General features: G+C 42.2%; 1 protein-coding gene and 1 pseudogene across 1 annotated transcript; both read right to left on the reverse strand.

Annotated features, from left to right (window-relative positions):
- Positions 1–3,585, reverse strand: part of LOC141146023 (proto-oncogene Mas-like) — a 48,358-nt pseudogene extending 44,773 nt beyond the window's left edge.
- Positions 3,586–12,946: 9,361 nt separating this feature from the next.
- LOC141144898 (mas-related G-protein coupled receptor member D-like) lies at positions 12,947–21,413 on the reverse strand. Its single transcript, XM_073630995.1, has 2 exons — positions 21,261–21,413; positions 12,947–16,008 (listed from the first exon to the last, which is right to left on the reverse strand). Exon 2 carries the CDS (start codon positions 15,945–15,947, stop codon positions 14,976–14,978), a length of 972 nt encoding a protein of 323 aa, XP_073487096.1. The 5' UTR covers positions 15,948–16,008; positions 21,261–21,413; the 3' UTR covers positions 12,947–14,975.
- Positions 21,414–26,594: the final 5,181 nt, after the last annotated feature.

The following is a 26,594-nucleotide window of genomic DNA, read 5'->3' on the forward strand; positions in this document are numbered from 1 at the left end:
AGCCCAATAGGATAGTAGCCATACTGACTGTGGTATAAGCATGATGTTCAGTCCCTGCAACCAGAATCAGGGATGAGACCGTGCAAGTCAGGTTTTGACAGCCATGGAATTGAGTCATCCACCAATCCATAAGACTCATAGCAAACTTGGTTACTAACCTACCTGCTTGTTTTCTAAAATTTAGGGCAAATTGTACTGCTGAAAAAGAAGCAATCATTACTCTGAGGTCCTGGGACAGTTCTGATTGTACCTGGGTGCAAGATAAAGAAAGTTGGATGTCTTTCTGTATCTTGGATAATCCCGCTATCAATCCTGTGAATTTTTGTTTCATTACCTCAGATAGCAAGGCAGTAGCATCGATATGAGCATGTTGTAGATTTTCGAGGATATGATTCATATCTAGCTGCACCTTAACCCCTTCCCCAACATGTGGTGCCAACCCTCCTAACTTGTTTCTGAGTACCTCTAAATCCATTGTGTCTAGGCTACCCAGGGCAACACCCCCTGCTTCTAAGGCAGTCTCTATGAGGCCTCTCTTTGCTCTAATGTGGGAATATTCTAAGTATCCGGATTGCAGCCACTCCATCATGTATACCTGATTCCTTATGAAGGTTGCACACTGTTAATCCCATTTACCAACCCGGAAATCAGATAAGGTTATCCTCCATGTATATAACATACATTGCGTTTCTGTTAGTACTGTCCAGTGGGAGGAGAGTAAAGGGATGACTAGATCTGCTGCCTTCACTATAGGAGCCTTACAGGAGTCTGAACTGATTTTTGCCGGCACGAGAACATCCAACTCATTGGGTACCCGTACGACTGTCACACAGATCTTTCCTCGCCCTTCCCAGGGATACCAATGCTTAGGATCAATAACTGGGGTACATATTTGAGGGAACATGTCATCACTCTTAAACTTTGTCATTTGCATAAAGGTCCAACAGCCTTTGTCAAATGCGCTGCAGAATGGCTACACAAATGGGCCATCTAGATGTAAGTCTAAATCCAGATCATATCCTTGGGGATCCTGCCAGTCTACAGTCATATGCACTCCTCTCATTTCTTCACTCATTGGCCTTCCATTCATCCACTCATTTACGCTAGGCAGATCCACACCATTGCATAAGACATCCCACTTCAATGGGTTTGGACTGTTGAAAGCCAAGGATTGATTTGGGGGCCAATAAGCAGTGTCAATAAAATAGTGACCTTCTCTTTGAGGGACACAAGTCTCCCTCATTACTTGCAACACAAAGGTATGCATGGACAGTCTTGGTTGTAAATCCAGGACCTCATACTGTTTGTTTTTAGCATCGGTTCTAATTTTTAAGATTACAGTGTTTGTATATTTGGCATAGAGAGTCACATTTGCTTGTTCATACCACATGGCCTGATGGGTGTTACTACAATTCAACTGCAATACAGTCTTTTTCTTCGACAGGTAGTTTAGTGGATGTGTCTTCCTATCATAGGTGGGATCAGAATCTCAAGGGTTCCCTCAGCGGGATGGAAACACTTGCCCGCTAGTGACCCTTAAACAAGTTCTGGGAAATCATAATAGTACCTCTTATGTTCTTTCTCTTCCCCCTGATTGAAAATGATGTAAACAATATAACACCATTCATAGTTCTCCCCTGTGGGATCTACTGGATATAATTTGCTATTTTTGCATTTTATCCTCCATAAATCTGACCCCTTGGTCAAGTTTGTTATGGACATTTCATAGGTCTCGGTATCAAGATCTGCAAACATTCTCTTGGTAGATTAACTGCCATTTGAACTCTCAGGAAAAATTCCTGGGATTAGACATTCCATATCCTTGGGGTCCCAATCCCCTTCACAGTATGGTATCAGGGCTATCTTTCACCACCCCCTGTATTCGTTTCCGCTCATCAGGTCTGGTCTTCCAGTATGTAAGACTGCAAAGCCTATCTAGTAGGTATCCTGCATCAATCTCCCCATAGGCTGTATGAAATCTGTAAGGGTGTGGATTGAGGCCGGTGGTATGTTCTACGATGGACCCATCAAACCCCATCCCTGCTATGGCATGAATTAGTATATACCCATGAAAATACATTGGGTATCTGGGGAGTACTTGTCCTTGTTTGCACTCTGCCTTATGGATCTGTGTGTGACTTCACCCCTCAGGTTTTATTACCCATTTACTATACTCCTCCAGTGGAGTCCAGGGTACAGGCTCTGTCCCATGGTAGAATTGGATTTGCTTCCTAGGAGCTGGTTTTTCTTGAGCAGAAACAAGAACATACCAGCTGAATAAACCTATAACCAGAGGGGACAGGCCCATTCCACCAGGCTCCCTAAACATCCTTCTGAACTTGTTTGCAATGAGAAGCATGCATCCAAGAGATTTTTACCTCTATCTTCACTGAGGTGGGGTGGTCAGCAATACCTGGTAGGGACCCTCAAACTGGGCTCCAGTGCTCTTCGTTGAAATTTCTTGATCACCACCCAATCTCCAGGCTGTAGGGAGTGAGATTTACTGTCAGAATTTGGGTCTGGAATAGAAGAGAACATTTGGGCATGCAACTTAGTTAGCTGCTTGTGTAATTCCTGCACATACATCTTTAATGAACAATGCATTAATGTCACCTCTTGTGGGAAAAACAATCCTGTCATTGGGGGTCTCCCAAACAATATCTTGAATGGAGGTAGTTTTTCCAGACCTCTAGGAGTATGTCACATGGATTTTAACACCACAGGGAGAGCTTTCACTCAAGTAAGGCGCGTATTTTTACAAATTTTGGGATCTATTCTTAATCATCCCATTATGCCTTTCAACTTTTCCTGATGCCTGAGGGTGATAGGGAGTATGGACCTTTTGTTTAATTTGGAGTCCTCCCATAACTTCAGCCATCACTTGGCCTGTGAAAAGGCTCCCTTGATCAGATTCTACGGTCTCCATTAGGCCGTACCTGCACACAATTTCCTGCAATAGTTTCTTTGCAGTAACTGACGCAGTAGCATTGGCTACAGGCTAGGCCTCTACCCATCTTGAAAACATGTCTACACATACTAGGACATATTGGAATTGTTGGCATTTTGGCAATTGAATGTAATCAATCTGCAGTCTCTGGAAGGGATACTGTGCTTTGGGCAAGTACTTAGTTGGGGTTTTGACAAGCCTCCTAGGATTATGTATTCTGACACCCTTGACAGAATATGTATTATGTATTTCGCACCCTTGACAGAACCTCTCCGCAACAGTGGTGAATCTGGGGGCCACCCAGTGAAATGTGATTGTGGAAGCCATTGCTCCTTTGGACAGATGAGAGGGGCCGTGCGATGCCTAAGCCAAATATGGATACAGTACTAGAGGCGCACAGTTCCTTCCATCCTCATGGGCCCAAAGTCCATCAGTTTCTTAACTGCCCTGGTCTCACCACTTCTGTTTTGTCTTTTCGTCGGTTTGCACTTGCAATTTTCCAAAACAGTCAAATCTACCTGATCAGGACTGTCGGAGGAAGGTGTAGCCATGAAAATTTCCACAGACTCAGTACCAGTTACAGCAGCTGCCTTTGCAGCAGTATCTGCGTTAGCATTCCCAAGTGAAACCTCATCCATGCCTTTGGTGTGTGCTGCACATTTAAGACTGCTAATTCCTCTGGAAACCAAAGTGCCTCAAGAACTTTCTTAATGAGCTCACCTGTTTTCCACAGGTGGTCAGGAAGCCTCTCAGTTTCCATAGATGGCCAAAATCGTGACACATGCCAAAAAGCATATCTTGAGTCTGTGTAGACATTGAACTTTTTTTTCATTCCCTACTATGCAAGCTTGCATGAGAACCATAAGCTTTGCCACCTGAGCGGAATGATGCCCAGGTAGTTTTCCTTGGAAAAGGATTTCATCCTTGGTGACTACTGAATACCCAGTAACAGGGTGCCCTTCTTCAGTATTGAAGTGGGATCCATTTACAAAAACAGTGAGGTCAGCATTGTGGATGGGGGTGTCTCTTACTCTCTGTGATTCCAGATAATGATCCTCCATTTCTGCATAGCAGTCATGGCTTACTATTTCATCTTGCAATGTCTCTGGTAGCAATGTAGCTGGATTTAATTTTGCACACCTTTTGAGGGTAATATTTGTGGGTGTTAAAAGTGCTATTTCATATCTGGTCAATGTCGCTGACGAAATGTGCTTTGTGGTAAGGTTCTGCATGACCACGTGAACCTTATGGGGTACATAAACTTCCACCGGGTTCCCAAGCACAATGTCTGCAGTCTTGGCCAGCATCTCAGCAGCTGCTGCTACTGCCCTCAGGCAGGGTGCCATTGCATTGACAACTGTGTCAATCTGACAACTGTAATAGTCCTGTATCAGGACTCTAGCAGCGTGGCCTCTGGACTCATGATAGTAAAGCCGGAATCCCTTGGTATATTCTGACAGACCCAAAACAGGGGCTTCACTGATTGCAGCTTTCAAGGTCTGAATAGCATGCATTTGCCCTTCACTGAGTTCCAGTTTCACCTGTATGTTAAGCGATTAATAGAGTGGCTTACAACCATTGGACATTTCTGGTATCCATTGTCGGCAATATCCAACCAACCCTTTGCATTTTGTGGCATTTTGCTATTCAGAATAGCTTTCTTTCGGTCTTGTGTCAAGTGTTTTTCCCCTTGGGAGATGCAATGACCCAAAAACACAATTTGGTCCATGTTGTATTGTAACTTTGTGGGGATACTCTGCATCCCTCCTCTCCAAGGTGATTCAACAAGGAGATAGTGGCATCTCTACATGCCTCTCTCATGTCTCCTCCAATCAGCAAGTCATCCACATACTGAAGGAGAGTGATACCCTCCAGGCAATGGCACCTGTCCAGGCATTCTTTCATTGCTTTGGTGTACTCATTTGGGCTAGATACCATACCCATGGGCAATCTACTCCAGGTATACTGTTGCCATTAAAAACTGAAGGCAAATAGGTATTGACAGTCAGGGTGGAGCAGCACTGAAAAAGGCATCCTTCAAATCTATAACTGTGAAATATTGATTAGAAGGGATGATGTTAGTGTGAGGGTTTGGTACCACTGGAGCATCCTCTTGGATAATTTTGTAAATTGCCCTCAGGTCTTGTACCATCAGGTAAACGTTTTGGCCTGTTTTTTTCACATAGTAAAATGGGGTATTAGCTGGTAAACTCACTTTCACCAATATACCCTCTTTCAGGAGGTGTTTGATTTGGTCTCTAATTCCCTCCAATTGAGCCAATTTCAATGGATACTGAGGTAATCTAGGAATGATAGCATCTGGTTTTAGTTTGATCCTAACAGGGGGGCAGCGGATCATAAGTCCTGTGTTCCCCTCTTTAGCCCAAACATCTGGATTGGGGCTTTTAAATAAATCACTGGGCAAGCTCTTTGCAAAACTTGCGTACAGTTCCAGGCAGTGATGCTATCCCAGGTTTCTACCATTTGATGTTGGGCAGGATCAGAAGGGATGTTTACTTCCACTCCATCCTCAGTAAATTGTATGTGTGCTCTCATTTGGGAGAGCAAATCTTTTCACAGCAAATTGCAAGGAACTGAATTGCTCAAGAGCAGGGAGGCTTCAGTTTGAAAGGGTCCTATTTTGTGGGAGTGGTTTCCAATAGGGGATATGATATACCCCCTAGCCCAACTCCTCTAACAGTATTTTGAATGGGAAGATTCACCTCACTGGATTTTAAAATGGTGTGAGCTGCCCGGTGTCTACCAATAGATTTAGGGTCTGATTATTTAATTGCATTTGTACATAAGCGCTACCTCGCTTATTTTTCGAGATTACATGTAACACCGGGAGCTCTCCCGATCACTTGAGGTCTCTTTCTTTGTCTTGGAGCTCTACACTTACTCTTGAATTGTCTGGGTCTGTTGCAGTTGAAGCAAACCGGTTTCCCTCTCGGTTTTAGGCCGAGATCTGCACTGTTCAACTGATCAGTGACATTGCAGATCCTTTGAGGTTTCTGTGACCCCCAATCTGCTATATTCCTTTCAATAGCAGTTGCAAGTGACAACAAAGAGGAGAGGGGCTTATCTCTCCAGTCTGGATTTGCAGTCATCAATTTTTCTCTGATGTTTCCTCTCAACCCGGTAATGAAGCTGTGTATCAATACGGGTGATAGGGCACTGTTAGTAATGTCCCCACCAGCTGATTCCACGGCTTGTTTAAAGTAATTGTAGTATGTCATACAATCTTCCTTTGGACCTTAGATCACTCCTGACACCTTGGTCCAAGACTTGGGAGGATAGACTGTTTTAATCAACTGTGCCAATTGCTTAGTGAGTATATCTCCTTGATTGCTGGAGTCAACATACAGGGCCCGTGGAATATTAATTGTACTCGGGATTTCAGTCCCCATCTCGTGGGGGCATGGCTTGCTTGCGATCGAAATGGCCGCTTAAGCTAACAACTCTGACCAAGCACTGGGGATAAGCGACTAAACCAGCGGCAGGACCCACACTAAGAGCCATCTGACAGCTCCGCAGCATCACCAGAGCCCACTCCATGCAGTCCCGCAAACGTAAGGAAGACATATACCCTAAGAAGCTTACCAACTTCTTCACGATGCCAGCGACGGCCGCAGAGACTTGGCAAGATGGCGCCGGGGGGACAGCACACAGGCCTCATCTTCTTATACAGATCTCCTGGATGACAATCCTGGATCATGGGCGGATGAAAACGTTCTCCCACTAGCCCGGAGCCCACATCCTCCCTCCTCGGAGCCGAACAGCCCAACTAAGGCGCGGATGAGAATGGATCCCGCGGCGCAGGCCTCAGGCGCTGCATGCTCTGCTTCTTCCCCGGAGCAGGTAGGCCCTAAACGAACCTTCCTTAATCGCTAACTACCCCACATCTGGCCAACCGGTCCTGGACACAATGAAGGACATGCTCCTTTCCCTACAATCATCTCTAATGCTAAATATCTCCACCATGATTGGCAAATTCTCATCTGACATGCAGGGACTGGGAGAGAGGGTACAGCACATTGAGCACAAAATGAACGCCTGTACCACAACTGTAAACTACCTAATAGATGCATACAAAGAGCAATCTGACGACACTGACTGGATTAAAGCGAAAATCGTGGACCGCTCGAGAAGAAACAATGTTAAACTGTGGGGGGGTCCCCGAGTCAGTAGCCCCAACTGACCTGCAAAAATATGCGGGAGATATGATAGCTCAGCTACTACCAGACATATCCCCGATTGAAAGAAGTATCGATCGCATCCATCGCATACCAAAACCTAAACACCTAGAAGCATCTATTCCAAGAGATGTCCTAATGAAAATCCACTTTTTCCCCACTAAAGAGAAACTCCTAGCGAAAGCGAGGTCAACCCCTGATCTCCCGGCTCCGTACTCTGGGATTCACCTATACGCTGATCTCTCCCAATACACTCTCAACTTGAGACGCCAGATGAAAACACTCACCAAAGCCCTAAACAATCACCCCATATAAGTGGCATCATCCTGCCACAGTGATTGTCACCAAAAATGGGGCGTCCCACACAGTTACTAACATCGACGATGGTCTCCTTTTACTGCAGTCCTGGGTTATAATCCATGAATTACCAAACGCCATGATGCAGCACAATGTTAATCCTCAAAAAACAGGCTTCCAACACAAAGACCTCCGCATCTCCAGAGGTAAATGAATATCCCGCTGGCAGCAACTAGCCTAGCGTGTTACATACCCGGTCATAGGTCAAGCTGAGTAACACCTATTTTGAACTTTCCCCCTTGAGTTTGGTTAGTATAACACGTTGGTATACTAACCATTAAGTTACAGTTAACTGTTTCCGGTATATCGTTCTTTAATCCTTTACACAACAGTGTAGCACAGTACCTAATAATCTACCATCCACAAGAATCGTTCAACATCCACGATACGGTCAGGACCTGCCCTGATGTATAGTGGTAAAATCTCTGATTTACTATAACCCTCTTTTCTTCAATCCTCTCCAATATAGACACTGCAACAAATAGAAATCACTCTTTCCTAACTGACAGAGAACAACAGACTGCCCTGTGGAACCCAGCATCCGCAACCATCCGTGTAAATATCGTCCATCCGTCAAAAATGAGTTAGCCTTATCTTTTTCTTCTTCTAACACTGCACCACCGACATCCACCTTGATATAATGGCTATCAATGTTTTATCCATCAATGCCAAGGGTTTAAACCACCCTGCCAAGAGAGCCTCCTTGTGGAAAGCAGCGCTAGAGCACAACAGACATACTATGCGTGCAAGAGACACATTTTGACCAAAACTCCACCCCTTTCTGCCAGCAAAGCATATCCACTCATCTACAAATCGTGTTTCACTAAAAAACAAAGAGGAGTTCTAATTGCCATTCCAGCATTCCCTTCCCCTGGCTTGCTGCGCTATCTTTTTCCTTTTCTTTCAGTGCTTCACATGAAGAGTTTTTCTGTGATTCATTTGGGGTTTTAAACAGGGTGTCACATTTGGCAGCAAGTTGTGGCTTCCCCTATTTGTCATCTGCTGGTAGATAACAATTCCTATCAGCTTCTGAGTATTTTACCAACCAGGACCGGGCGATTGCATAAGGCCCCGATTCTGACAATTCCTCATCATCCCCCTGTTCATCACTGTCCTTGCTTGTCCCTACTCCTCAGCATCATTAAAAGCAAGATTAAACAATAATGCTTCAAATCTAGAAAAGCAAACAATTAATGTAGAAGAACAAATCTTTTCCAATAGATCAACCGAAATTGGCACACAAGAATCAGGCTTAAATCTAGACTTATGATAACCTTTCAGGGCTTGTTTAACATAGAAAGAGCTCATACATGTTGGTAAACCAATTAATGTTAAGAAAAACTAAACCCTGGCTAATTGTTTCAAAATATGAGAATAAGAATACTGAGATAACATTACAAATTTTAAGAAAGACAATACTAAATGCTGAGAAAAAGAAGAAGAATTCTGACTTTGAGAGTCCAGAAAAGTACACCAAGTTCTCCACGCAGCATTGTAGTCTGCCCATGTGGACGGTGCTAACAAGTTATTAATAGCTAAACCAACATATGTTAAACTAAATCCCAAAGATGTTGCAGGCACTGAAGACCTAATTTGTCTGCTCCCAGAACCAGTTCCTGAAAATGGTCCAACTGCAATTGGGACAGAGAGTCAGCAATAATATCAACTCCGGGGCACATATTTAGCTCTAATCCATAAATTATATCCAAACATTTAAAAACTAAATGCCTAAGAACAGCCAAAACAGGTAAAGATTTAGAGGACAAGCAGTTGATGGCATATACTACAGCTTTTTTGTCAGAATGCAACATAATTATTTGATTCTAAAAATAAGGACCCCAAAGCTCCAATGAAATAACAACCTGGGAAAATTTCTAAAAGAGCAATATTACTCGTAAAAGCCCTCAGTATTCCAAGAAACAGGCCATCTGCCAGCAGACCTTGTCCTTGCCAATCTGCACCATAACCTATAGAACCCGAAGCATCCGTATGATGTCGTATGATGAACGGAGACTGGTGTAAAAAACGGAACCGGAGGGACAATTTGTTGAGCCGGAGGAGATGCTGGATGTTCCGCGGTATTCAAGGAAAGACAGCGCTTCATCCATTCGTCCTCATCAGGGGCGCTGGCTCTCTCCATGATCTGACACAGTAATGATTCCATCTTAGCAGGTATGCCAATGTGTCTTCTTCTTGTTGATCCGCTGCAGACTGGTAATTGCACAGCTGAATTGCCTTATATATGGGCTTGCTTGTACCCTCAATAACATGTGACCCTCTTATTCAACTGTCCTAACTGACTATATATATATATATATATATATATATATATATATATATATATATATATATATATATATATATATATATATTCTAATTATCTGCCACGCTCCCATAGATGGGTGGCACAAAATGTATTTGCTCCTTCCTTCTCCCTTCTTCATATTAGTTAAGCCCCTCAGCAGTCCAACCTCTCTTAACAGTTGGGCTTATTTACAGTACAGTTGATTCTGTAAGCTGTGTCCATCACATTTCTGTTTTTAACAAAATTGTAAACCTATTGTAGTGTATACTGTCTGCCTATTCTAAACCTTTTCAGGGCATCATAACCCAAAAAAAGCATTGTAAAGCCTAGGTAGGTTTGTGAGTTCAGGTGCTGTCTGTGATTACCTCTGGAAGCAGAAGGAGCCAATTAACCAGCAGCTACCTCAGGGGCAATGCTACATTGGTGTAGGGTGATTTACTTGCTAGACATTGCTTTACTGTGCTATATTGCCCTAAATTACTGTGGACTGCAGTGTGGAGGGTTACATATTCTTGAATTGCCCCTCCCCCATCTTTACAGTTAAGACACCTAGGGGTCTTTTATAGGACTATTTTTTTGTGTATGTGTCAGCAACAACTGTATTTGCACCTGTTTAGCTACTATCTTATTTTGCCAGGGCCTTTCTTTTTATATTTCAGGATACACTTGCTGCTGACATAGTCAAAGCTGCCCTTTGATTACAGCACGCTACCACACACTTGTTCGGTAAAGGAGTGTGCACCAAATCACCACATATTTATTCCAACTATTGCCATAGCTGACATTAAATTTAGTCAATCCCTTTTATTAAATATGTCAGGCAGGCCTAAAGTGAAAGGCAGAGGACCTACATGTGAAGGTAGTAGGGTGAAAGAAGGTTCTGCAGTACAAAGCGATAGTTGGGCCAAGCGTCATCCAAAGGCAGAGCACATCTATTTCTTCTATCTCAGAATGATCAGGCTATACATCCAGTTTTGGATTACCAATGACTACAAAAGCCCCGCTGCTGATGCTACAGATGAAAACTGTTTAATTGCCATCTAGCCCCCCCCCCCAAAAAAAAACGTTTCTGCCCTATTTCAGTGCTCCAGCACTGTAAATGTGCCACACAATGTTTTGCCATCTGCCAAATTTCTAATGTTTGCTGCAGGGCAAGTCCTGCCTTATGTATCAATGTTTATGGCCTATTCACTCTTAAGTTGCGAATTTACTAAGCTGCTTATATACTGTCCATTCTGATTCCTATCTCAAGACAGATATGCATTAAGATAAAAAACCTTCTGCTTTTACAATCACTTTAAACATGTCTTGCCTCTTTTGCTGCCTGTTCAAGTGGTTCCATACTGTTCTACAGTGGTCGGGGGGAAAGTGACACCTCAGTTCTGGAAGTAATGAAATCCTCATCACTTCCAGGTTCTTACAGACTAGGGGAGATCAGCAACCTGGAATTTGTTGCATGGAGGCATGGTGGAGGGTGGTATAATGGACACTCCATCCTCAGTGCAGGCTCAGCCCATTTCCCAACCCCATCGTACAGCAGCATTGGCTGCCTAGACAGTAAATCATAACAACCAATGACTCATTCCTGGTCCATTCAGCTGCCAGGCAGGAGATTCCCTGGCTTACTACTGAAAGTAAGTAAAGGGGGGGGGGGGGGATCCAAACAAAATAAATATCAAATGCAAAGTGATAATTTAGCACTCATATCCCATGACAGTTCTGTCTGTATCTATACCGCCACAATGCTGCAGTACTTCCTGTGGTCTGTGTGTCTTCTCCCCACTCAGACTTAGACCCCTTTCACACTGAATGCATTTTTCAGGTGCTAAAAATAGCGCCTGTAAAATGCCTGAAAAACGCCTCTTACGCCACCCCAGTAAGAAAGCCCAAGTGCTTTCACACTGGGGCGGTGCGCTTGCGGCACGTTCTGAAAAGTCCTGCAAGCTGCATCTGTGGTTTGGGAGCAGTGTATACACCACTGCCAAAAACACCCTGCCCTGCAAAGCAATTCAGCAGCGCCACAACACGGGCGCTTTTAACCCTTTATTTGGCTACTAGCAGGGGTTATAAGCTCCCTGCTAGCGACCGAAAAGCATCACTAAAACGACGGTAAATCGCTGCTAAAACTTTTGATGCTGTGCAGTAGTTGGAACCTCACTCCTACTTTGTAGTCACAGCCCTGTGTGGGGAGAGAGTGAGGCTGAGTGGGGCGAAGCCACACTTAGCACAGAGAGTGCAACAACATCATGTTATCACAAATATAGAACAGACTGGCATAAACAAGGAGTGCTGAATTACCATTTTGTGTTTGATATGTATTTTATTTGGCATGGGGCCAGGGATGAAGCATTAGATGCTATAACGCCTGCTGGACGCTGGCTTCATAGAAACCAGGGAGCCTGCCCCTACTCAGAGTACTGGCCTAACCTCTGTACACAATAGAGTTGGTCTTAATTGCTGCTAGTTTGATAATCTGCAAACTGGCAGTAATTCTTTAAAGGAGCTATTGCAGACATAGTGACAGATTTTTAAAGTACCTCTTATGCCCCGTACACACGGTCGGACTTTGTTCGGACATTCCGACAACAAAATCCATGGATTTTTTCCGACGGCTGTTGGCTCAAAATTGTCTTGCATACACACGGTCATACAAAGTTGTCGGAAAATCCGATCGTTCTAAACGCGGTGACGTAAAACACGTACGTCAGGACTATAAACGGGGCAGTGGCCAATAGCTTTCATCTCTTTATTTATTCTGAGCATGCGTGGCACTTTGTCCGTCGGATTTGTGTACACACGATCGGAATTTCCGACAACGGATTTTGTTGTCGGAAAATTTTATAGCCTGCTCTCAAACTTTGTGTGTCGGAAAATTCGATGGAAAATGTGTGATGGAGCCTACACACGGTCGGAATTTCCGACAACAAGGTTCTATCACATATTTTCCGTCGGAAAATCCGACCGTGTGTACGGGGCATAAGAAGAACTTCATGTGTTGTGCTACACTGTGGGGCATTACAGCTCAAGTGTGTTGGGGTGCCATTTACAATGAATGGCACTGTGTTGTACCAACACACATGCATCAACACAAATAACGTTTGGTGTGAATGGGTCCTAGGAAGAACAACACCAGAGATAACATAAGTTATAATCAGTTTTATTAAAAAAAATTACATTTGAACTAAATGTGAGCTGCAAATATTTATGCACAATTACACTTCAGATGTTGCTTTACTTATCACAGATTATATAGAACATGAGCCAATATATTGGAGAATACACATATCACAAAGTCAGCAGATACCCAGATCTCATCTTCATTAAAGGTTTCCAATCCAAAACTGCACAACTGCTTTATTTTAAAAAAGGATAAGAAGGCATGTGATGAAACCTGTTAGCCATGTATACATTAAATTAGGTATGAAAGTACATTTAAAGCACCTCTTAAACAACCTTATATATTTATAGCAGCAATGTGCAAATTAAGGACAGGTTTAGGTAACGTAAATGAGCTTGGTTTAAAGTGGTTCTAAAACCTTCAGGCTTTTTACCTTAATGGATTAAGGGAAAAAACCTTCAGTATGTAGCTCCCCCACATGTACTTACCTAAGCCCTATCTTGATCCAGTACTGTGCACAAGGGCACAGGCTCTCTCGGCCTCTCCCTCCTCACTGGCCCCCACTGCTGTCAATCACAGCCAGTGGGGAGAGAGCAGGTGATGGGGCCCAGCTGCACTCTGTGTGTCTTATGGACATACCAAGTGGGCTCGGGAGCGAGCAAGTATGAGTGCCCTAATAGCATGCAGCTTGCCACGAGGGCACTTGGTGGGGGAGAGGAGCCAGAAGCACTCTCGGGGGACCCCAGAAGAGGGGGATCAGGGCTGCTCTGTGCAAAACCATTGCACAGAGCAGGTAAGTATAACATGTTTACATGTATAACATGTTTAAAAAAATGTTTACAACCACTTTAAGCAGCACTTTCTCCAGCTAAACAGGTTCGCTTTAAGAAGGCCAGCCAGTTGGAGGTATATTAAATGAAAATCAATATCATTAGCATTTCCAGTCTTTGCCCTTCACAGAAGAAGTTTGACTTACACTTGATAAAGTAAGATGCTACTTAAAGATTCATATTCTGAAATTCCTGAGTGAATCATATCTCCTTGTTAACCACTTCCCGACCGGCGCACGCAGAATGGCACGGCTGGGCAAATGGGCGTACCCGTAAGTCCCATTTGAATTCCCCGCCATGCCATTGCGTGCGCGCTGGCCGGGAGCTCCGTGAGTCAGGTCACGCGGACTCTATCGCCGCAGGGATACCCGCGATCGTCTCACGGAGAGGATGAAGTGACAGGCTCACTGATCTCTGCTCCCTGTCATCGGGAGCAGAGATCAGTGATGTGCCACAGCTAGACCATCCCCCCTACAGTTAGAAATCACTCCCTAGTACTGACTTAACCCCTCCCCGCCCCCTAGTGGTTAACCCCTTCACTGTTTATAGTGCAAAAAATTAAAACCGCAGAGGTGATCAAATACCACCAAAAGAAAGCTCTATTTGTGGGAAAAAAAGGACGTCAATTTTGTTTGGGAGCCACGTCGCACGACCGTGCAATTGTCAGTTAAAGTGACGCAGTGCCGAATTGCAAAAAGTGCTCTGGTCAGGAAGGGGGTAAATTCTTCTGGGGCTGAAGCGGCTAAAGTAGATAATTGTTGGTGTGCTTTGCTCTTGAAAGAAAATCTAGAAGGAAAAGGAAGGGAGGGGGTAAATGGACTATAAATAGAAATGGCAGTTGGAATATCGAGAGGTAGTTGGAGTGCTCCAGTGGGGTAGGGGGGAAGCACCTCCCTCCTGACGCAGCACAGAGTAATGGAATTAGAAGAGGAAGTTTACTTCTTTTATTTCTCTGTCTTCTACGCTTCTTTTTTGGCTCCTTTATGTTTATATGGGTTTATTTGTGTATCTATCTTTTCTAGATAGTATATTAGAAACATACAGGAGTAGATGGAATGGAATGGAACAAGTTATTACTATATTCTTATTTTTATTTTTTTTGTCTGGCTGTATGTATAGAAATGTTATATACAGAAAGATTGTTCATTTTTCTTCTGTTATAAAAGAAAAATAAAGACATTATAAAAAAAAAGAAAATCTAGAAAGCAACTATAAAGTTAGTTTAGCTTAATGTGTTAATTGTTTTGTTGCTGTTCGAGTCATCATTCTCATCATCTTCGTCCCTAAAGGCCCTTTGGAGGGCTTCCTGGATCGAGTGAGGGGTCTTTTGTTTCCATTTTCTTCCAACAATAAAGTAAATGTAGGGATTGATGGTGCAGTTAAGCACTGTGCAAAAAATTGTTACATAGTGAAAACTAACAGTTTCCAAATCTGTTGATATTAATTTGAAGTATATTAAAAACGAAAAAAAATTAAACGGAAGAACTGATAGGATGAATACAAGAACTGCAATAAGGATGATGATGTACAGTTTAGGTGTGTATCGCTGCTTTAATGACCTCCTTACTTTGATGAGCAAGGTGAAGCTGGAAATGACCATAATTGGTAGGCAGATGCCAATGGCTAAAATAAAAACTATTATTTGAACTGCTGAACATTGTGAGTTTTTTTCCAAGAAAGCATCTGCTGTGCACACAAGGTTCATAAGGAGACTTTCCAAAGAGCCAAGAATCCAAAGAGCAGTGCACATAATAGTGGATAAGTTCCTAGGGCGATGGCTTCGGTACCAAAAGGGGAATAGAACAGAGCTACATCGTTCCATGCTGACAGCTGTAAGGATATACATTCCAGAATACTGCATAGTATCATAAAATATTTCTATGAATAAATATAAACTCTCTTTCCCTATAAATTCAGGATCTGTACCAATGATTGTATTTATCTGGATCATCAAAAGCAAGGTAGTAAATATAATAAACAGGGCATCAGCCACAGACAGATTCATAATATAAACTGTGTATTTGTTTCTCTGGATCTTGAAGCACAGGTACCAAAACACAATAACATTTCCAACCAGGCCAACGATACAAAGACATAGTGCTACAACAGCCACTATGGTGAAATGTATGTACGAATATTCTGAATAGCTGCTAGAGGGTTCATCCAGGGTGTCATTCATGCTGGTTACATTCATGTTTTCTTTAGTATTGGTATAAATTCCAACTGTCTTATTAAAACGTATCTTCTTTTTCCATCTGTGTTAAATACATTACCACAAATGATTATTAGTAAATCAGAAGTCAGGACCTGAGGATAGATAGATAGATAGATAGATAGATAGATAGATAGATAGATAGATAGATAGATAGATAGATAGATAGATAGATAGATAGATAGATAGATAGATGGTATGGTAAATTAGTTGGAATCGTATAGAAAAATACTACAAAGATAGTGATTTTCATTTTCTATTTAATTTAGAAATTCATATCCTACCAAATAATGCAGCAGCATAAAAGTCATGAGACAACCATGAGATTGTCTTTTAATGTCTACAGACCCAGCTCATGACCCGGAGGCAGATGTGAATGTGGATATAGAAATCCTGCTCTATCAGAAAGCTAGAGGTGAGTCAATCAGAGGGCATCTACCCAAAACTAAAATATGAGTGGTAAAGCCACGTTTGTTAAAAAAAATGATGTAGCATATACTGTATATTTGCTATCTTTATAATTTAGTGTTGAAAAAACACTCTTCTATTTCAGTCTGCAACCAACTTTGGTTTTCTAAAATTGGCAAAAAAATCAAACATGTCTTATTTGTATAGGGATGTTGTGTACACTGTTGGTATACAGCAATAAAGGGTTAAGCTGGCCATACAGTAGCAGAATTTAGTTTGAACATTTTTGTCTTTAGAACGTTTGTTTAATTTTCTGATCATTAGGTGGGTCAAATTGATATCCGTTTTCAGTGATGAAAAAATTAAAAGGAGACGGATTTAATTTTTTTCTCGAACAAACAAATTTTTAGCAGTGTATGTGGTTTTCATTTGGAAAAGTCAATTTTTTCCAAAATCAAATGTTAAAAGCAAACAGAATCTTGAATTACTTTCAAATGACATTGGTGAAGTAATTGAATGGACAAAGAATGTTTGTATGAAGAGAATTTTTAAATATGATTAGCTTAGGTTGATGCTATCTTGTGTAGTGACTGCATAGAGTTTTTTTTTTTTAAAGTAAACTAACACTTTCATTTAATAAAGTCTTTAATTTAATTTAATTTAAAGTCTTGTTTTTTTTTCTATTAAAATAGCAAACATTACTGCATGTAGCGCTTTATGTTATGATGGGGTTCGGTATCAGTTAATATAAATTGTGAGTTTCACCTGTGAAGGGTTGATTATATATCTGGATACCGTAGTCAATTACAGTGTGGACGGAAAGTATTCAGATCCCCTTAAATTTTTCACTCTTTTTTATATTGCAACCATTTGCTAAAATCATTTAAGTTCATTTTTTTTTCCTCATTAATGTACACACAGCACCCCATATTGACAGAAAAACACAGAATTGTTGACATTTTTGCAGATTTATTAAAAAAGAAAAACTGAAATATCACATGGTCCTTAGTATTCAGACCGTTTGCTGTGACACTCATATATTTAACTCAGGTGCTGTCCATTTCTTCTGATTATCCTTGAGACACCTTCATTTGAGTCCAGCTGTGTTTGATTATACTGATTGGACTTAAATAGGAAAGCCACACACCTGTCTATATAAGACCTTACAGCTCACAATGCATGTCAGAGCAAATGAGAATCATGAGGTCAAAGGAACTGCCTGAAGAGCTCATAGACAGAATTGTGGCAAGGCACAGATCTGGCCAAGGTTACAAAAAAATTATGCTGCACTTAAGGTTCCTAAGAGCACAGTGGCCTCCATAATCCTTAAATGGAAGACGTTTGGGATGACCAGAACACTTCCTAGAGCTGGCCGTCCGGCCAAACTGAGCTATCGGGGAGAAGAGCCTTGGTGAGAGAGGTAAAGAAGAATCCAAATATCACTGTGGTTGAGCTCCAGAGATGCAGTCGGGAGATGGGAGAAAGTTGTAGAAAGTCAACCATCACTGCAGCCCTCCACCAGTCAGGCTTTATGGCAGAGTGGCCCGACGGAAGCCTCTCCTTATTGCAAGACACATGAAAGCCGCATGGAGTTTGCTAAAAAACACCTGAAGGACACCAAGATGGTGAGAAATAAGATTCTCTGGTCTGATGAGACCAAGATAGAACTTTTTGGCCTTAATTCTAAGCAGTATATGTGGAGAAAACCAGGCACTGCTCATCACCTGTCCAATACAGTCCCAAAAGTGAAGCATGGTGGTGGCAACATCATGCTGTGGGGGTGTTTTTCAGCAGCAGGGACAGGACGACTGGTTGCAATTGAGGGAAAGATGAATGCGGCCAAGTACAGGGATATCCTGGACGAAAACCTTATCCAGAGTGCTCAGGACCTCAGACTGGTCCGAAGGTTTACCTTCCAACAAGACAATGACCTTAAAGTGGAGGGCCACCCTGAAGAAAAAAATTGCACCAAAAATCCTAAAGAAATTAAAAAAAAAAAATTGAAAAAAAATGTTTAAACTTACCTGAACCCTTGTTGCTAGGCAGTCTTCCTAACCTGCCTCTTCCTATTCCGCGGCGTGTCCTGTTCCTCGGTGAGTGGCCCCTTTGCCTTCTGGGAACTGTGTGTGTTCCCAGAAAACCACGGGGCCATTCACAGAGCACCGCTCGCGCGTGCGCAGTAGGAAACTGGCAGTAAAGCCGCAAGGCTCCACTGCCTGTTTCCCTTACTTAGGATGGCAGTGCCAGGACCAGAGAGCCAAGGGACAGGTCGGCCTCGGGCGGCCGACATCGCGGGCACCCAGGACAGGTAAGTCTACTTATTTAAAGTCAACAGCTACAGTGTTTGTAGCTGATGACTTTATTTTTTTTTTCCCGGCCAGAATCCCGCTTTAAGCATACAGCTAAAATAACGAAGGAGTGGCTTCACAACAACTCCGTGACTGTTCTTGAATGGCCCAGCCAGAGCCCTGACTTAAACCCAATTGAGCTTCTCTGGAGAGACCTAAAAATGGCTGTCCACCAATGTTTACCATCCAACCTGACAGAACTGGAGAGGATCTGCAAGGAGGAATGGCAGAGGATCCCCAAATTCAGGTGTGAAAAACTTGTTGCATCTTTCCCAAAAAGACTCATGGCTGTATTAGATCAAAAGGGTGCTTCTACTAAATACTGAGCAAAGGGTCTGAATACTTAGGACCATGTGATATTTTAGTTTTTCTTTTTTAATAAATCTGCAAAAATGTCAACAATTCTGTGTTTTTCTGTCAATATGGGGTGCTGTGTGTACATTAATAAGAGAAAAAAATGAACTTAAATGATTTTAGCAAATGGCTGCAATATAACACAGAGTGAAAAATTTAAGGGGGTCTGAATACTTTCTGTCCCCACTGTACATATGGTATCGATATGGAAAAATACAAATTCTTTATGTGAAACTGTTGTGGGCCCTTACCCTGACATAGATCCTCATTATCTATTGGACCATGCTACCTACTTGTGCTGATGTATGACTCATTTATGTTTTGTGTTTTTTCTTTTTTTTTCTTTCTTGTGTTATTACTATGCTTATACTATGTTGAACATTTCAATAAAAAGAATAAAAATAAAAAATAAAAATAACAAACATGTTATACTTACCTGCTTTGTACAGGGTTTTTGCACAGAGTAGCCCAAATCCGCCTCTTCTCGGGTCCCTGGCTGGAGATCCTGGCCCCTCCCTCCTGTTGTGTGCCCCCACAGCAAGCAGCTTGCTATGAGGGGACCTGCAAGCTCCGTCTATCCATTCAGACACAGAGCTACTGTTAGGCCCCACAATCTCTCTTCTGATTGGTTAACTGAGTTTGATTGACAGCAGTGGAAGTAAATGGCGCCACTGCTGTATCCCAGCCAATCAGGAGGGCCAATTCACTCGTGGACATCGCTGGATAGAGATGGGGCTCAGGTAAGTTCTGGGGGGGGCTAAGGGGGGCTGCTGCACACAGAAGGCTTTTTATCTTAATGCATAGAATGCATTAAGATAAAACACCTTCTGACTTTACAAAAACTTTAAGTGCTGGTTCACACTAATGCGGTGCGAATCTGATGCGTTTTCACAGTGCAATTTCTTTTGTGATAGGTTTGAATTGAATGTGATTTCTAAGGGGACTGGGCATAGCTGGAGATTGAATTTACACAGCACCTTACTAAACTTGCACAGGAACCTTTTTTTTACCGGATCAAAATCGCACCGCATGGAAGTGAATGACCTTCATTGGAAATAATGCTTTTTTAGATGACATATGAATCTATGCTTTTCGGATTGCATTTGATCCGCATAGAATTGGCTTAGGTGTGAACCAGCACTCAAAGTGCCATGTACTGCTTGTGTGAGTCGCTTACTGATGCTCCCACGGGGATTGATTTACTAAAACTGGAGAGTGCAAAAACTGGTGCAGCTGTGCATAAAAATCAATCAGCTTCCTGTTTTTTTGTCAAAGCTTAATTGAACAAGCTGAAGTTAGAAGCTGATACCATGCACAGCTGCTCCAGATTCAGCACTCTCCAAGTAAGAACTAAGTAAGGCCCCTTTCCCACTAGCGGACTGATCGGGTACGCATGTCTGTTTTTCAGGCAGACCCGATCAGACCACCCATTGTTCTCTATGGAGCGGCATATGTCAGCGGACATGTGTCTGCTGACACCCGCCTGTGTCCGATCCAGTCTGCTAAAAACAAGCTTTCATCACATATGGTTTTGAATCTGTTTCCTTCTGACTGCCCCATAGAAAACAGCGGGCTTTGTCTGTGTCTGCTCTGCATAGCGGAGCGGACACGGACCTGTCATCCGCCTGCTTAGCGGGATTTGCGGAGAGATCCCCCACTGAGCAGGTGGATCCACTTGACTGATTTCGCTCTGTCTGAAAGGGGCCTTAAAGTTATATGTGATTTCTAAAACAAACAATATGTACAAAATTGTAAAGAAGTTTGCTAAAATCCTTTAAATGTATGTATGTAACCAGGGGACGTTTTTTTCAGCAAAAGTGGAGTTATATTATTGGCAGGTTTACTGTAAATGTTATAATGTGTTACTGCAGCTTCTGTATATCTTCTGCATAACTGATTTTTTTAAATCCAGCACTGGGGTCTTAATCACTACCATTAATACAAAACAGACAAAATGCATCTATTTTCTAAAGTTGCCAATCTTAGCCAATAAAAGCCTTAAAAAACTCACAAATAGTCTCCATCTTTAGAAATGTCCCACATTAATATAGGTCTGCAAAGTTCATATTCTGTACATCTTATACAGTTCTGATTAGCAATTATTTAGTTCAGAAATGTAAGCTAACAGCGATTTAAAAAAAAAAAACATTTATAAATGATACAAGCCTAAAATAGTAGATCTCACCTGTAATATGTTGTTTTTATGTTTCCAGGTAACTACAAATATTGAATATAGTTACACCATTCCAGGACACTCAGCCATAAACTGCTGTTGTAATAGATGCATTGATATGAGATAAATGACTTAAATAGGCAGCTGTGTCTGAGAGATGGAGTCATAAAAAGCACAGAGGTGGAGCTACATCTGTCATAATTAGGCACCAAATTTGGAAATTGAGGTACGTCAGCTTCTCTAACACCTTAGGCTGTAATTGTTGGGAAATACAAGGAAGTAATAAGATTTACATACCAGTGTTATGTACCCTACCGAACCAGTTTTTTGTTCTGCATACACCTAGGAAAATGCACATATGGTTTTAAATTTACAGTATCTCACAAAAGTGAGTACACTCCTCCCATTTTTGTAAATATTTTATTATGTCTTTTCATGTGACAACACTGAAGAAATGACACTTTGCTACAATGTACAGTAGTGAGTGTACAGCTTGTATAACAGTGCTGTCCCCTCAAAATAACTCAACACACAGCCATTAATGTCTAAACTGCTGGCAACAAAAGTGAGTACACCCCTAAGTGAAAATTTAGCCATTTTATCTCGCCGCTGTCAAGTGACTCATTAGTGTTACAAGGTCTCAGGTGTGAATGGGGAGCAGTTGTTAAATTTGGTGTTATCGCTCTCACTCTCTCATACTGGTCACTGGAAGTATAACATGGCAAAGAACTCTCTGAGGATCTGAAAAAAAGAATTGCTGGTCTACATAAAGTTGGCCTAGGCTATAAGAAGATTGCCAAGACCCTGAAACTAAGTTGCAGCATGGTGGCCAAGACCATACAGCGGTTTAACAGGACAGGTTCCACTCAGAACAGGCCTCGCCAAGGTCAACCAAAAAAGTTGAGTGCACGTGCTCAGCATCATATCCAGAGGTTGTCTTTGGGAAATAGAAGTATGAGTGCTGCCAGCATTGCTGCAGAGGTTGAAGGAGTGGGGAAGTCAGCCTGTCAGTGCTCAGACCATACGCCACACTGCATCAAATTGGTCTGCATGGCTGTCGTCCCAGAAGGAAGCCTCTTCTAAAGATGATGCACAAGAAATCCCACAAACATTTTGCTGAAGACAAGCAGACTAAGGACATGGATAACTGAAACCATGCCCTGTGGTCTGATGAGACCGAAATAAACTTATATTTTTCAGATGGTGTCAAGCGTGTGTTGTGGCAATCAGGTGAGGAGTACAAAGACAAGTGTGTCTTGCCTACAGTCAAGCATGTTGGTGGGAGTGTCATTGTCTGGGGCTGCATAAGTGCTGCCGGAACTGGGGAGCTACAGTTCATTGAGGGAACCATGAATGCCAACATGTACTGTGACACACTGAAGCAGAGCATGATCCCCTCCGTTCGGAGGCTGGGCCACAGGGCAGTATTCCAAAATGATTACGACCCCAAACACACCTCCAAGACGACCACCGTCTTGCTAAAGTAGCTGAGGGTAAAGGTGATGAACTGGCCAAGCATGTCTCCAGACCTAAACCCTATTGAGCATCTGTGGGGCATCCTCAAATGGAAAGTGGAGGAGCACAAGCTCTCTAACATCCACCAGCTCCGCAATGTCGTCATGGAGGAGTGGAAGAGGATTGCATTGGCAACCTGTGAAGCTCTGGTGAACTCCATACCCAAGAGGGTTAAGGCAGTGCTGGAAAATAATGGTGGCCACACAAAATATTGACACTTTGGGCCCAATTTAGACATTTTCACTTAGGGGTGTACTCACTTTTGTTGCCAGTGATTTAGACATTAATGGCTGTGTGTTGAGTTATTTTGAGGGGCAGCAAATTTACACTGTTATACAAGCTGTACACTCACTACTTTACATTGTAGCAAAGTGCCATTTCTTCAGTGATGTCACATGAAAAGATTTAATAAAATACAGTGGAACCTTGGATTATGAGCATAATCGGTTCCAGGAGAATGCTTGTAATCCAAAGCACTCGCATATCAAAGCGAGTTTCCCCATAGAAGCCAATTGAAACAAAGATAATTTGTTTGACTTCTATTGCATGCAATACCACATGTGGTCAGAGGTAGGGGGGTGCCGGAGAGCCTCGTAAATACTCGGGGACAGCTCTGCTGAACTCGGAAAGCCTCGGAAAGGCTCGGAAACACTCGGGAATGGAGTATTTCCAAGTGTTTCCGAATATTTCCGAGTGATTCCAAGCATTTCCGAACGGCTCCGAACCTTTCTGAGTGTCACTGGCACCCCCGCACCTCTGGCCAAATGTGGTACTGCACACCCCATTAGCTTGAATTCTCGCAAACCAAGTCAGAATTTTTTTTAAAAAATTGCTCGTCTTTCAAAACGCTCATTAACCGTGTTATTTGTTAACCAAGGTTCCACTGTATTTACAAAAATGTGAGGGGGTGTATGCTCTTTTGTGATATACTGTATATCAAAGACCCCACACACATTATATTTTCCAAAAGCAGAGGACCTATATAATAAAAATACAGTAGACCTGATTTATAGGGCACATAATAGTTGTGCAAATGTTTATGAAATCTATATTTTCAGTAAAAAAATACACAAAAACTTTTTGTGAATGTAAACACACAAAAAGTTTATTGAAGATGGGACTGCTGAGTGTAATAAATACCAAATGTATCTAGCCTTAAAATCATATGTAATGGAGAAATTGTAAAACAGTTACCTATTAAAAAACCTTTACAGCTCAACACTTTCGATTTTAACCCCAAACATGACTAATCAAAAAGGTTACTTTGGCTGCAAATTCCATGTAGAAAGTTAATCTCAAGCACTACTATTCTTACATAGTACCCTGTGCTCGGGTAAGGCTTGGGGTAAACACTAATGCCCTGTACACACGGTCAGATTTTCCGCCAGAAAATGTGTGATAGGACCTTGTTGTCGGAAATTCCGACCATGTGTGGGCTCCACACATTTTTCCATCGGAATTTCCGACACACAAAGTTTGAGAGCTTGCTATAAAATTTTCCGACAATAAAATCCGTTGTCGGAAATTCTGATCGTGTGTACACAAATCCAACGCACAAAGTGCCACGCATGCTCAGAATAAATTAAAGCGGAGTTCCACCCAAATTTTGAACAATATCTGTATGTATTCTCTTCCTTGCCTAGATACTGACATGCCGTTTAAGAAAATTTAAATCGCCGTAATTACCTTTTATTTTTCTATTCTTCTTTGCACTTCCTGGTTCTCCTTCCGTGGGAGTAGGCGTGTTTCTAGCCTCTCCCAGACTCCTGGGAGCTAGTCTCTGGCTTCCCAGGATGCCACTGAGCATGTGCGGGAACGAGCGGTGAATGCTGGGAGCACAGCATTCACCACATCCAGGAAATAAATGCTTGTGGGCTTCAAATGCCCACAATGAAGATGGAAACCGCCTGCAGTGAATAATATAAGTTATTCTTTCCGATGAAATCTGACACAGGCGGACATATTACACACAATATGTGAGTATGTAATGCTGAGAAGAAAAGTTTGTGAATGAACTCAAAAAAAAAAAAAACGATAGATAGGTGGACCCCCGCTTTAAGAGACGAAAGCTATTGGCTACTGCCCCGTTTATAGTCCCGACGTATGTGTTTTACGTCACCGCGTTCCGAACGATCGGCTTTTCCGACAACTTTGTGTGACCATGTGTATGCAAGACAAGTTTGAGCCAACATCCATCAGAAAAAATCCATGGATTTTGTTGTCGGAATGTCCGATCAATGTCCAACCGTTTGTACAGAGCATAAGAAGGCTATATCAGGATGGCACAGTACAGGGAGGATTGCCAAACACTTTGGTGTTTGCAGCTGTCAGAATCTGGCCTCTAGCAACCAGGGTTATCATTGACAAACTATGGTCACATCCAAATATGATCAATGATGTCACCCAAGTGATCCCAAACCTTTATTTATTTGAGCTGTCATCTGACCAAAGCAGTCCGATGTGAGTGAGCAGTCATCAGAGTAATATCATGTTGGCTGGTGCCATTTTTTTTTCTTTTGACAGATTGACAGGTGCCAGACAGTGTGATTGCCATGGATCCACATTGCTAGATGATTGACGTGATTGACAATTCTTTTATTTTTTATTTAAGGACTTGTCAAAAACTGTGTGTGTTAAAAACGCAACCTTCTGCAGTCAGTTGTGGTGTTTATAAATTAAAAGGAATCTCCTCTTGGCTAATCCAGTAGGTTTAGCACACAATTGTCTTGCTGCCCTCTCAGGTCTGTGGGTATCCTTAGGCAAATTAGAAAACAACAATAGAGAGGGCTCACTGACCTAGTGCATTATTATAACTCAATTTTATTAGAAAGATAAATGACAAGTGAATACTCACAAATGCATGTAATGCACAAGTTAGTCTTGATAAAACGATAAGACTGCCTCAAAATCCACCATACTCAACTGATGGCATGGAAAGATCTCATAGCATCCAGGAATGGCTGGCGTGTTTTGGGGGGTCAAGCCCTTTTCCTCAGAGAATGAAAGAACACCAACTTAAGTGATTCATGCGTTTGTTTGTGAATAAGGATATTACAACAACTTAGCACCCAAAAGAATGACTAAGTCAATTTCCTACATCCACAGTGGCCAGCTTCACAGTCCATTGGGTGCTGCTGGCACTCCCACTCCCCCTGCTGATGGGAGTCTGCAGTAGGGATGAGCCGAACACCCCCGTATGTTCGGTTCGCACCAGAAAAAAATTCAGCAGAACACACGAACACCATTAAAGTCTATGGGACACGAACATGAATAATCAAAATTGCTAATTTTAAAGGCTTATATGGAAGTTATTGTCATAAAAAGTGTTTGGGGACCCGGGTCCTGCCCCAGGGGACATGTATCAATGCAAAAAAAATTTTTTAAAAACAGGCGTTTTTTCGGGAGCAGTGATTTTAATAATGCTTAAAGTGAAACAATAAAAATGAAATATTCCTTTAAATATTGTGCCTGGGGGGTGTCTATAGTATACCTATAAAGTGGCGCGATTTTCCCATGTTTAGAACAGTACCACAGCAAAATGACTTTTCTAAAGGAAAAATTGTCATGTAAAACTGATTGCGGCTGTAATGAATTTTCATGTCTCGGCAATATACATAAAACTCATTGAAAAAAAGAGCATGGGATCCCCCCCCAGTCCAACACCAGGCCCTTTGGGTCTGGTATAACTATTAAGGGGAACCCAGAACCAAAATTTAAAAAAAAAATTGTGTGGGGGTCCCTCCAAAATCCATACCAGGCCCTTCGGGTCTGATATGGCAATTAAGGGGAACCCTGTGCTAAATTTTAAAAAAAATGACGTAGGGGTCCCCC

Source organism: Aquarana catesbeiana, linkage group LG05 (assembly GCF_042186555.1).
Source record: "Aquarana catesbeiana isolate 2022-GZ linkage group LG05, ASM4218655v1, whole genome shotgun sequence".
NCBI classification, from domain to species: Eukaryota; Metazoa; Chordata; class Amphibia; order Anura; family Ranidae; genus Aquarana; species Aquarana catesbeiana.